The following is a 14,261-nucleotide window of genomic DNA, read 5'->3' as shown; positions in this document are numbered from 1 at the left end:
TAGTTTAAAAATATATTGGGAAAGCAAAGAAATAACTTTAGGCTCACTAAAGGGATTTCTTTTCTTTATGCTTTTTCTTATTTCCCCTTGTTTACTCGATTTTTGTATTAATTATGATCTCTCGGACAAAATGTTAGCACGTTTTTTCACAAACATGATTTTTTCTTGCTTTTCTGTGGCTTTGTCAGCTTGTAGCATGGTGAAGGTAATTTTTAAAGTGTAATTAAACGAAAGAGCAAATATTGATAAATATCGACGAAGCAAAAAGAAGCAGGGATTGTGGCAAGTGGAAAAATCTCTGTAGTTTCTGTCTACTCCTCCAGAAAGGGGCTTAAAATAAATAGTGAACTGGAAAGTATGGATCTAGTACAACCACCGTTCAACCAATGGTCACCACCGTTTAATATACCTGCATGATCGTCAAATACTTAATTGTTATTGCATTTATAAAATGTGTCCAGCACCTGGCACCTGGTCTTTGGATTTATGTATTTTGATATTAAGAGAGGGTTAATATTCTGGGTGGGTTATAGACCGCCCGGTTTTATATATAAATACACACACTACCTGTTTTCTGGTTGACCTAGTAGATAATGCTTCTATCATTGAGTTTCGCCTATTGTCAATAAATTTTGTACAGTTAATTGGAGAAAATATCACCGAAAGCCTCAATTTTTTTATCACGACAAACATGCAAGACATTATTGCGGGGTATTAGTAGAATAATTTATAATACGCTACAAAATATATTTTTAGTAAGTACTACATTGTATCTCTTTTTGGAAATTATTCGAGGTAAGTAAAATACCATTTAAGTAAGTAATAGTAATAATATGTGTGTTTTTAAATCCTAAAAAAATAAAAAAAAAAGAATTGTTTTATAACCTTGTCGGCTTACAAGTGTAAGGATATAATCTGTGGTTCAAGTTTAAAGTTTAAACACTTAACACCTTGTTTTTATTTGCAAAGTTAATTAGCGCTATTAAATATACCTAATTACTTGATTAATATCTCTATTAACTATCTTGTTAGTACGATGAATGTCGTTCACGATATAGATAACCTAGCATTTTCCAGCGCAATTTACACGTGGTTATTTTTTGGAATTAAACCTTATTACTATGTCGTAAGAGGGTAAAACCAAATCTTCAAACAACGGTTTCGGAACGCATGTCCGTTTCTGAAAAACAAGTTGACACGCAATAGGCTAACGTTTCAGACGTTATAATAAATAAAAATAAATATAATATATACGGGACAAATTATTTAATTTGACAGATTGAGTAAGCCTCGAAGTAAGTTCGAGACTTGTGTTACTAGATACTAACTCAACGATACTATATTTTATAATTAATACTTATACTTATATAGATAAACATCCAAGACCCAGGCCAATCAGAAAAAGTTCTTTTCTCATCATGCTCTGGCCGGGATTCGAAGCCGGGACCTCTGGTGTCACAGACAAGCGTACTACCGCTGCGCTTCAAAGGCCGTCCATACAAAAAAACATACAAGCCATATCAAAAAGGGGTTTAAGAATACAGAAAAAAGCAAAAATGGCGTTCTTTTATTCAGGAGAATCCCTTCTAGAAACCCCTTCTTCTTCTGTTACGTATATGAAATTGCGTGTGTTTCAGGTATTAGAACTCTCGACGTCATTGAAAAAAGCCGAGACAGTTAGGCGACAGAGGTAGTCCTAGAAGTAGTCATATGATAAAACTGATTTATCTTTGTCGTTTCTACGTGTTTCCAGGTTGCACCCTTCCCCTCAATGATTGCCGTACCAGTTCTATCTGCTGCCAAGCAGTACCTCGTGAATACTACCTGTTACATACTGGAATAGTTAATAGTATTTCACGTACGTCAATAAAATAACTGGACAATTGACTGAATTGCAAATATCCGACGCGGAACAAGGAACTTATACTGTTTTATTAATTTTATCTTTAACTTATAAACATCCTCTCGATTATCTTTATTATAACTATCATGCAGCTAACCTTTAGAAAATAGCGAATAGATAAGAAATCAAGTGCAAATTTCTCTCTGTATGTACATATATCACGGAAAGAAATTTAAAACCTGTGTTTACAAAGTGAAATAGTTCAACAAATTCAATATACGGTATTCTTGAACAAGTGAGCAAATCAAACTGAATAAAAAAGGACTTGCAAAGACCTCTTTGTTGCACAAAGAAAATATAATCAATTTAAACCAATCATAATGGCATAGCAGGTATCGTTTCTTTTTGTAAATAAACCGTAGATCATTTTCTATACTTTACCAACTATCTCGAATCAAATAAAAGCATCTGCCGTTTTGCTTCACAATGGCTAATGTAAACCTTACAAGAAAAATATTTAGAATATCGGCCGGCCTTCAAATAAAATCTGTTTCTGATTGACGAATGAATCAAAAATAGCAGGCACAGGCCATTATTGTTTAAAATAGAACCATTTTGTGGATGATTGATTCCAATGCCCCATTCTTTGGAGTCTTGACATCAAATCTTTGCATTCATCATTACCCTTTGTTCGTCTCGTATGCCCATTGAATACGTCATTCTATGATATTTAACCCATAATACTAGTGATTTCTGCATTTAGTTACGTTAGAACTTCCAATTTCTTAACAAACACACACGTGCTGTAAAAATCTTGATACGAGTAACAACCTTTTTCACGATCAGCTTCATGTCTGAAACTAAGTCACCCTAAGTAGTTTCAGCCTTAATTTAACAGTATTTCTCCTGAAGCATTTTTTTGGCATCAGCAATTGAGTGATACTCTCTTACTCTCCACATAGTGTACAAATATCAAAATAATAAAAAATGCTACGGAAAATCTCTACGGGATTTTTGATGTCCCGAAAAACCCAAAATTGAACATTCGGCGAACAATTCATAGAATCTGAGAACCTCGACCGCAGATGTCCCCGATGAGTCACACGATATCGCTGATAAGTACTTACATATATTTATTTGTTTTCCTCTTCAATAAAAATACGCAACATCTATTGTACTTGTATTATATGTACTGCAAGGTTATTTAATTTTTTTTATAAATAAATAATGTTATGCTCGTGTATAAAAAGAAATTAAATTAAGCCCAATATTTCAATTTTATCCCTGTCTTTGGGTTTTTACCCTACAGCTACAACGTATTTTCGTTCACATATTTCATTTACAAAATTTAACGACAATTTATACAAAAATTTGTAAGCCTTATAATTCGTTTCTTCAGGAATACAAAACATGAGCTTACAAAATCCTTGGCAAATTGGGTGTTTGATAAACAAGCAAAAGAAGTATGGAAGGATCATGTTAAGGTGTAGTCTCCGCCTACCCCTCCGGGAAAGAGGCGTGATTTTATGTGTGTATGTAGACTTAAGAACTAGCAATTAACCATTTAGCAATTACCAAAGTAAACATTTCACCCTCAATAGCCATTGCTCGTTTATCTTTGACCAATTAATCAATTTTGGTGTTGATGCATTCATGGGTTTAGTAACAGAATGTTTTTGTGCGTGATCTTTTAATTTAAGTTAAAAGATCACGCACAAAAACATTCTGTTACTAAACCCATGAATGCATCAACACCAAAATTGATTAATTGGTCAAAGATAAACGAGCAATGGCTATTGAGGGTGAAATGTTTACGCATCAGCGGTCTTTCCGAGCTCATTGACAAATTAGACGGAAGAGTTTTGGGTCGAGATCCAATTTCAGGTTATAATTCAATATACAACTATTTAATGGACATAGTGGAGGAACAAACATAAAATGTTAGTGTTATAATTAGCGTTGTGTTAGTATCCCGTTAGTAAGGCATACAGCTGAATGTGTCCTTTCAGTCTTTTTAGTCTTTTTAAGACTGTTGACCCCGCAAGGGATATAGACGTGATCACGTATATCTGTTTATGATAGTATTCAAGAACACTAGCAGCGTAATTACTTTGGTGTGAGTTGAATACTTTACATATAAAATGGCCTATATATAACAGAAATATACAAATGTGGACCTATCCCGCTTGAAAGGTTATTTGATTCTCCAAAAAAAAACCTTGTTTTCATCGACAGAAAATACTTATTTCGTTAAACACAGAAAATGACGTAAATAAAAACAAAAACAAATGATTAGGAATTGTATAAATTAAAATCAACATTGAACTTGTACTCCCAGGTAACTTCGACACGACATCTGGTGAATCACACTGATTGTATTCATAATTTCAAACAATTTGCACACTACATTTAGAAGTGTTACTTATCGGTCAATAAACCTTATCAAATCTTATAAAGTTTTAACTATTGTTCTTATTCCGTTAATATATTTAAAAAATACCTTTAAGGAATACAACGTTACGTTTTAATGAGTAAGGACTCAAAGACAACACGGATGGGGAAAGATCCAGAAATACTGACAAGACTAGTAGTCTCAAACAAGAATACCAAATTTATAAGCTTTCCCTGGACATTTACAATCTGTGGAGGAAATAACCCAGCCAGTTAGCAACCACACGTTTTGTTTGTGGCTTTTAACATAGTCCGAAACATCTTAAAAACATGACGATACGAGAATTAAATTAATAAGAAAATAAAAATCATTAATTCCATAAAATCGTTCCAGAGATTAGCAAGAGCAAAAACATAAAATAAATCAAAACTATTACAACATAATATACATAATATAATCGCGCGAAGCCTGCATAACTCACTATCATTAAATGTGCAAAAACGATTACGCAAATAATGAAGTTATCATTATTATGAACATTTACAAAATAGTCCCATTAAATGTGACGTGAGATAAAGACATTATTTTATAAATTATATTACACAAACGTTGTCGAATGAGGAATATTACGGAGTAACTATTGCGTTATAATTTTAAAATGTGGTTATGTTACATTACCAACCCATAAGAGCTCGGTAGTCCTGGTTTCTGGGAGCTTACATTTTTCTTTTTTATTTGAATTGTTCGTTTCGTTAATATTCATAATTTAATTTTTTTCTTTCATAGTACCTCTCGTACGTCAACAATGTTTTAGTCCTAGATATATCGTCGTCAAATATATTATTATGATTATAGACAAAATCCCCTTTACTACTACTATACAATGTGAATCATAGAAAAATAAAAATATAACATTGCTAGTATACACATATAGAAGCAGATACACTTTTCTGTGTGACTCACTGTACACTTTGATCAGGTCTGCTTTTTACAATGGGAGAGTAAAAAATAACCATCGATTATACCATATTTGTACATTACTATTGAAATGATTTTTCTTAACAATCTATTAATTTCCTGTGTTGTCTAATTCTATTGTAGGTGATTGGTAATAGATAACAAAGGAACAATTAAGATCCGTTTAAGAGTTTCGTCTGGTGGAGAAATATTTTTATAATCTTCCTTAGTTTGGTAAATAAACCTGACATTTGTCTATTTGTGGTATTTGAACTAACTAAAGATTAGTTTATTGCATTTTGTTTACAGATTTTTTTTCGACTTGTAAATAGGTATACCTACCCTTGAGTAGTATAACTACTTATAGTTATATTTGAATATTATATTAGTTAAATATTAAATTCAAAGCTACTTCAATGATATTGAAATATTTAGTTAGAGTTACAAACTCAGTTTTAACTACATAATTCCGAAGAACAAATATATTGGTAGACAAACAGTAGGGCACGGCAAGTAATAAAGGTGTCATATAATTAGTTACACAAAGATCTATTACCTACTTATGTTAAGTTGATTTGCCACAGTAATTACCACATGTTCTATGCCTCCTGGTAAGGAGGTCTTATTTTGGATGCAATCACGAATTTTAAGAAGATCTAAATCTTCTTTTTTTCTTTTTGAGTTAAACCGAAGCTTGCAAAAGAGAAAATAAGACCAACTTATATATTTAACCTTCTAAATGTTGCTCGCTCTTTGCTGTCCTCAAACAATTAAGGTCCGTTTTCTATTTTATTTTAATTGGGTGTCGCTGTTAAAACATTTGGTAGAAGCCAAAACAAACAGTCGGTTAGGTCATTATTGTCTTATGAAGACGATTGAAATGTTAATTTTTGGGCTAATAAATGTTTTTATATTTGTACATTTGGTTTTTATGGAAAAATAGACTTTACGAGTACTGGCACTACTCATGTGTAATATTTACATATTCTGCGTCATGTTGAATCTAGTCACGTTTATTATTTTAAACTCTGTACTTACTTTCCCTTTTTTTAACATTGGTTTTACCAATTAAAAATTATTCCTCCCTTGGTGTCCCGGGTTCATTCTGACTGTCGTTGTTTGTTTTTAAGTCGGGTACCATAATCGACTCTCAGTCTCTTATGATGATTAACGAGTGCCCAAAACCGTTCGACCTCTTTAAAATTTACAGGGGAACTCTGAAATACAGCATATAATAATATAAATAATAAAATCTGTGTTAAAATGACCGTAAATATTCTGTTGCGCTGAACGTCGCCTTTTAGTCTTTTGCAGGAGATATAAGCGTATATGTATATTTAAATAACCTGCCGCAGTTTAATCTTTTTTTTCATAAAAATCATATTATTGAATGAAAGGTGAACAAACAAGAGAGCAGCTTCGGTCCGCCAGTAAAGCTTTACGTTTGTCATTATTAAAAATGTTTTTCTTTTTTTAGTAACAAATCGATAAAGCAATTTAATTTCGGTCAATGGGATACGCAACGCAAACACCCCGACGTGGTCAGTTTTAATTTGCCCACAAAACAATTCTGATGAAAGCAGATTATATGGGTGGGCTTCCGCAAAACTTGGCAAAATGTTATCACTTGTTTTACGATTTCTACAATGTGATTCATGGTTGAGGAATGAAGAATTTGAGTAAGTTATGATATTCAAAAAGAAAAAGAAAGACGGAGGGAAGAAAGAGCGAAAAAAATATTTGAAAAAAGTTCCTTGGGTATTCCAAAAAATCTTTTCTGACATATTTGAAAGTTTCTTTGTAAGTTATGTAAATTACCTTGTTTAATTGGTACCACATAAATCTGGAATGCACTTTCAGGCTATAGATGTGTACCTTTGATCCAATCTGGGTTAGGATTCCCAGTAGGGTTGCGGATGTCAGATTTGCGTGTAAAATATCTTATTAAATCCAGAATCGTGGTCATCATAATCGTGCAGCTTGAAACCGTAACCAGAGCCTTGGTATGTCTGGAATACATACATAATACATTAAATCACGCCTCTTTCCCGGGGGGGTAGGCAGAGACTACCTCTTTCCACTTGCCACGATCTCTGCATACTTCCTTCGCTTCATCCACATTCATAACTCTTCATGCAAGCTCGGCGGTTTCGGGTACTTTTGACCTAATCCTTTACCAGGATGTCCTTAATTTGATCAAGATACGTTCGTCTAGGTCTTCCCACTCCGACCTTTCGCTCCACACTCTCCTTATCTGGAATCACTACATAATATAAAGCAAAGTCGCTTCCCACGACTGTCTCTCTGTATGTATTTATGCTTAGATCTTCATGGGTGAACTACACGTCGGATATTCATGTAATTTTAGACAGACATAGTGATTCGAGAGGAAGGTTTATATGTATTAATGCTGCCCGTGCGAAGTGTCATACAAAACCTCGTATGCGGTACAAATTCTGTACTTTCACTATTTTATTTCTGAGTTGACATACTCATGAGCTTCTGCGACTAGTGACCACTTACTCAGTCAGTGGGCTACTATGCAAATGTTCACTCTTGTGAATACATTTGGATTGTGAAAGATTTTCTCTGCGTTTGTAGCTAGTCACTAGTAAGTATTTATTTAAATAGTGTTCTACATATTTAGTTAACAAATACAATAAAAGGTATTCTTTTCTCCGAAATGTCTCATTTTTCTAAATCAAACATAGAAAGTTATCATAATAGGTTAGGTTGAGTGTACTCAAAATCGAGCAAAATTAGCATAAAAAATTATGAACGTGGATCAGGAACCAGGAATCGTGGCAAGTAAGATTTCCTTACGACTCCTCGAGAAAAGATGCAGGCTCACATGCACACGCTACCAGCATTCATGCTCTTCATATTAATTTATGTATTTAAAACTTTGGTAAGGTACAATAGGTGAACTTAATGCTAATAGCATTATCTACCTGTCAACCTTTGTAAAATAGCAAACAGATAAATAATTCAGGTGTCAATTTGAGAAAAGAATACACAAATGTATAGAACATAAATAATAATAATATTTATAGACATACATAAATAATAATATAAATAAACGAACATAAATATTATTCACGTTCAAAGTAAGAAATGTTGAATCATTCCGCCATTCTTCTTCTCGGACTTTTGAAATTAGAAGATCATCTTTTTCTGACGTTTGAAGGACAAAATTACTAACAGCTAGAATATAAAACAACTCGAACACTTATCCTAAATATGGTTTCGCATAAATCAGTGTAATCGCAGTAATCATAAACATCAATTAAGTTACAATTTCATACGGGAGAGAAACATCTGATGAATGCATAAAGTACTTAACTTACAACATCACTTTTAGTACTTTGTTTTCTGAAAGCACTTGGGTGGAACTAGATCTTCCTAATCAGTTCAAAAAACATAGCGACATTTTATATAATTAGGAATCATCCATTTCTCATTCCTTTTGCGTGTGTTGTCAATGTTAATAGAAATTATGTTTCGTTAAATGACAATAAAAATTTGATGTGGTATGACATTGGCTTTATTAAGCACCACTTGTCACAGGATTAATCCGGAATAAATATTTTCGCGTCTAGAAGTTAGTTTTTAAAAGAAATATAAAAAGTCATTGATTGGCAGCAAACACTTATCAAATGTAAGCGAGTATAATAGGAACGGGGGAAGAGATGGTCCTGGCTAAAGGTCTTGATGCACTACTTACATATCATTCCACTTGCCATGTAAGAAAATGAATTAAAGTTGTAAATATCAGTTCAGCTCATAATAATCCGCAAAACTATTAATTTTTAATTATTAATAAAATTCTGAAAGGATATTCTTAAAATTCTTTTTCTCGTGAAAAGAGATAGAGTTGGCATTATTATATGTTACATTCTTACTTTCCGAAATTAATATAGGTATAATAATGCTAACGTTAACACAATACCACATAATAATTCCAAAACCATATATCTTAGAACTTAATCACCACGATGACATAAAGGGAACCATAACGCGTTAGTAGCAGTTATAAAACCCCGTACAATGTCGTAAATTACTAATTATTGACCGAGAAAAACATCTGATCTGCTTCGGTTTCGTCAGTCATTGACATTAATTGCTCTTTGCGTGGTAAAAAAATATCAGTGCATGGCAGGATGTCAGTGCGATAGGACGTCGAGTGATTGCATGGTGTGGGATTATAGTGTAGTTCAGAGGCCGCGAGTATAAGCCCAGTTCAATTGTGGTGCGCTATGAACGAACATCGGTTGTGTTTCAACAGTCGCACGCGCAGCATTCTTGCCGCAATGACTTTGCCACCGGTCCAGCTTTGACTCATAAACAATGTCGTGTTCACGGTTCAGCAGTTCCATATTCCGAAGCGTCGTGAAGTACACATGTGGGCTGGCCAGTCGAGAAAGTAAGTTAGATTGTTATTAATTGTTGTAGTTCTTTATCGGAGTTATAACAACGCTATTTCTGTTCAAGAACTTCGCTCCAGTTCCGTAATGACCGTGTGGTTTATCGAATACTTGCGCTTATAATATCCAGCAGTAATTTTCTAGAAGTACTCCGAAAACATAACAAAGTAGGTATACGTGTTCGCACATCGAAGCTTATTCAAAACAAATGAATTGTTTCGTTCGCTTCAATATGTGGCTAATTACCAAAACAATGTAAGGAGGATCGGTTTACCGCGGTCCTACCGTGACAATTTCATTCGGTTAGAAATATCCGTGAATAATTTAGAGATGGACATGAAATTTTAATTGAAATAAACGCTTTAGCTATACGCCATTCTAGACATTGCGCAAACATTCATTTAGTAACTGATATAGTTCTTGCAACGATTATTAATACTTGTGACTACAATTCACTCAATGACATATGATACCTACATGGCGTATTCAAACTGTACACTAACATTTGATATTTATAATTATTCAAGACTCAAGTTGGCTCATATTTATATTTATTGTGTAATTGATCGCATGGGAAATTGATAATCTATTTTTTAAATCACGTCTTTGTACATTAGTTTCTTAGCAGAGTCTTATTTTTACTAGTAACCAACTGATTGATGATGAATTGTAACATTTACTTTATATCGCCAATTACTGGTCAATCAGGAGATTCATTAAAAAAATATAGGTTAGTTTTGCAATTTAAAAACTTCCGTATTGAGATTATTGTATGATAAAAATAAATATTATTCAAGGACCAAACATAGAACGTTTTAACAACTTGAAAACTAAGGACATAAGACCAGTATACAAAGAACGATAATAGCAAACATACATTAAAACTTTCTTTGTGTCGCTGCTCAGAAATAACTCAGGCTCTCAGACAGGAAAAACATTAAGGTTAAAAAACTATAAATTTAAATGCGTGGGAATATGTACCTATATCCTGAAAGCCACGATCTCTGCATATTTCCTTCGCTTCATCCACATTCATAACTCTCTTCATGCAAGCTCGGCGGTTTCGGGTACTCTTGACCTGACCCTTTACCAGGACGTCCTTAATTTGATCAAGATACGTTCGTCTAGGTCTTCCCACTCCGACCTTTCCCTCCACACCCTCCATGTATATCTGCTTAGTCAACCTGTTTTCATACATCCTCTCCACATGACCGAACCATCTCAACATACCCTTTTCTATTCCTGTAACTACATCTTCTTTCACATCACAACATTCCCTTATCCGGTCACTCAATTTCACACCCAACATACTCCTTAACGCTCTCATTTCTACTGCATTTATTCTGCTTTCGTGCTTCTTTTGCCATACCCAACTTTCACTCCCATACATCGTGGATCACACATCCCATACGTGAGATCGTGGCAAGTGGAAAGAGGTAGTCGGTAGTCTCTGCCTACCCCTCCGGGAAAGAGGCATGATTTTATGTATGTATGTATCCTGAAACCTTTGACAAACAAACTCCCAATCATCTTAAACGTAACTAAGCAATGAAAAATACTAAAAATGCATTATATACATATATAAATATTACAACAATATGGGCAAAAGGCGGGATTGCGCAGATTATTTATTAATATTATTAAAATCGCCAACTCCGGTTAAAAATAATGGCAGATCTTGTTTCCGCTATTATTAAGAGTTAATCAAAATACTTTATTTTTTTCATGTAGCATACATACATATATAAAGGTGTGTTTGTTATCATGGTCATGGTGTTAAAATAACTTATAACCATAACCTAACAATTATTGAACACGTTTGTATTTTATAATCATACTTGTATTGTGTTTGACGTATGATTAAATATTACAATACGATGACAATATGCAAAGTAAAAAAAAATTAAGTTATGAAATATGGTGAAAAGCAAAATAAGGCATATTAAGTATCATAATGCCCAAGGGGTATGAGTTTATTATCTCGGAATTAATCTGGGAGCTTGTTAAGCGTTACTTTCTGTAACGGACTTATGTATTCTAAGCAAAACACTAAGAACGTTAAAGGATAAAGTACTATTAATTTTATCTTTAATCTTTAATTTATCTTTTAATTTTTTATCTTTTAATTTTAATTTATCTTGATAAATAATACATACATACATATAATAACGACTATATCCCTTGCGGAGTAGACAGAGCCAACAGCCTTAAAAAGACTAATAGGCCACGAGAGGAGCAAGGGGTGCGTCGTTTGACTATAAACCTAAAAATGGTTTGAATAAGGGTTTAACACGAACTGACTTCCGTCTGACCTCTACAACCCTTGCCAGGAATCCTAACCCTTATTGTAAATCTTTCCATCAGTCCCCTTCTACGACATCCATTGCTTTTATGTAATGAACTTCGGTTTTTTTGATATATTCAAAAAATATAGTCAGACTGGAAAAAATCAGTTTCATTTCAGCCCGTCAATTACGCGTGCCATGAATAGCCGTACGCGGTGCACTCCATTTAGTTGCCACTCGGCTGGCCAGTACAGTGGCTCAATAAACTCCAATGCACCGACTGCAATTGTATCAGCACGCTGGAATTGATAAAATAATATGATCATTTTATGATTTTTCTCTCGAATTGTGTTAAATTAGGTGACAGAATTGCTGATTTGATCTATACTTACATTGTATCAAGGAAAACGCAACTCCAATTCTGCTATGGGGATATTTGCCCACAATATATCCGCCTATTTACATTTAACTAAGTGACTGACTGATAGAAATCGTAAGAACTGGAAATTTGTATTCTATGTTACTCGGGGGTTGTAACAATATTCTCTGAAATTCTGGGAATTGAGAATAAACGAGATTTTAAAGAGTAAAATGAAGCTTTACGGAGGTTTTAAAAAAAAAAAGGAGTTATAAAATCATAATGTGAATATATTACAATTAGTGTAGTTATGTTAATACGTCACACGTAAGTGAAATACTATACTAAATAATTTAATCGAAGACCCAAATTCAATCAATAACCACCGTGATATTTTAAAATTAGTCCATGCATTTCAATGTAAGTCCCTGTTCCTATTCACTTCGTATAACGTTTCAATAGGCGTAATGCACGTCGGTATATTATTGCTAATTATTATAAAGCTTACCACATACGGGGAAGTCTTTGAGTAATACTAGAAAAAACAGTTTTCAATGCATAACCTCCTTCGATTTACGTATTTGCAAAATCTTTTAGAACATAAACTTATTCGCTAAAACAGAAAAGTACTTATATTGCTATCAAATTTTTCGCCTAAACCTGAACATTTTCGGTGTTTCATTTTCATTGAGTTTTTCAAATGATTTTTCAACATTAAATGAGTAAAATATAAAGAGCCATCAATAAACTTGATTAAGATCAACATAAATATGATGCGTCCATTGATGTGTAAAATTAATTAATTTTCGACGTTTCAATAATGATCAATTTGTAAACAGCTGCCACGGGTCACTAATGTCTGAAATAATGTAGCCATTCATTTATTCTTGTTGTTAAACGAATTACATACATTTTACAATCCCAAATTGCATCCACTCTGGCGCTCGTAAATCCACCGGTTCGCTGTAAAACAAAAATAAATTTAATGAATAAATCTAGCGTGTCAATTTTTGTTTCCAATTGGAAGAATCAAGCTAACCTTGACACGCGGCCGAGCATTATCCTTTTGTCTCAATTGCTACAATTGACGGACATCTTGCTATTCTCAGACACAATTTGCACTTGTACTGTCAAATTGCACCTTAACTGGACGCCGAGGGGTAAACTCTCTTCAACTGTATCTTGGCCTGAATTGTGATTTTACCACAGCCATAATATCAACCATTTTGAATGAATTGAACAAAGTGACTATGCTTAAACTTAAGGGAATTTTATCATTAAATTTAATAACATCATTCCAATTTATTACAGTAGATAATGTGTAATAAAATGTAATTAAATTAAAAAAAAACTACACACACTGGCATCGAAACTTAGAAAAATAATTTCCAATATTTGCAATTTCAACAACTTATGGAAACAACCAATACGAACATACAATACTTGATAACTTATTAATACAAATTTTGAATAATTCATAACTTTCGAACGACTGACAGTTGTATTATTTTATGATTTTCGATGCCACTGAGTGTATTCTTTCACAAAAATACCAAAACGTATTTCGGCAGGCTCATTTCCATTTGCAGGAGTGGAAAAACATCAAATATTAGCAAGTATTATTATTTATTTTCAGCCAAAATAAAAGCCAAAAGCAACTTAATCAATTGTGTAGTTAGTCAGTCATGTAATAGTCTTTCGGGGGCTAGGGCCAGATTCAAAATCTAATAATAAAGTCTGTGTGTTGTTTGGTGTTGTGATGTGTCTTATCTGAATGAACTTATGTCATACTAAGTGGTCAATTGAACATTTGTGATCCATAACTAGGAGGTTTAACAAGATTAACATGCCGAGAGGTAAGCGCGTAAGAATTAGAGCCAAATGTATTGAAATGCATGATTTGTCTTTTACTTTCTAATTTCTTACGCATGCTGCGTTCGCATTAGTTTTATCTTTACAACTGATGTTATAAGTAGTAATACTACCAGTCAAGGTGAGTTTG

The 14,261-nt window shown here is 33.4% G+C and overlaps 1 protein-coding gene across 8 annotated transcripts in view; it reads left to right on the top strand.

Annotated features, from left to right (window-relative positions):
• The window catches only part of LOC106132706 (potassium/sodium hyperpolarization-activated cyclic nucleotide-gated channel 2), a 189,381-nt gene that overhangs the window by 124,865 nt on the left and 50,255 nt on the right, over positions 1–14,261 (top strand). The window contains exon 1 of one of the 8 annotated variants that reach the window (XM_060949463.1): positions 9,355–9,615. The exons of 6 other annotated variants lie outside the window; for them this stretch is intronic. In XM_060949463.1, coding sequence (XP_060805446.1) covers positions 9,540–9,615 — 76 coding nt within the window. In that variant the 5' untranslated portion in view covers positions 9,355–9,539. Of the gene's footprint in view, positions 1–9,354; positions 9,616–14,090; positions 14,116–14,261 lie in introns of those variants that run through there. One more of the 8 variants, XM_060949464.1, reaches the window with a different exon arrangement.

Source organism: Amyelois transitella, chromosome 19, assembly GCF_032362555.1.
Source record: "Amyelois transitella isolate CPQ chromosome 19, ilAmyTran1.1, whole genome shotgun sequence".
In the NCBI taxonomy this organism is placed as follows: domain Eukaryota; kingdom Metazoa; phylum Arthropoda; class Insecta; order Lepidoptera; family Pyralidae; genus Amyelois; species Amyelois transitella.
Note: the sequence above shows the minus strand (reverse complement) of the source record. Positions and strands in the feature narration are given on the sequence as shown.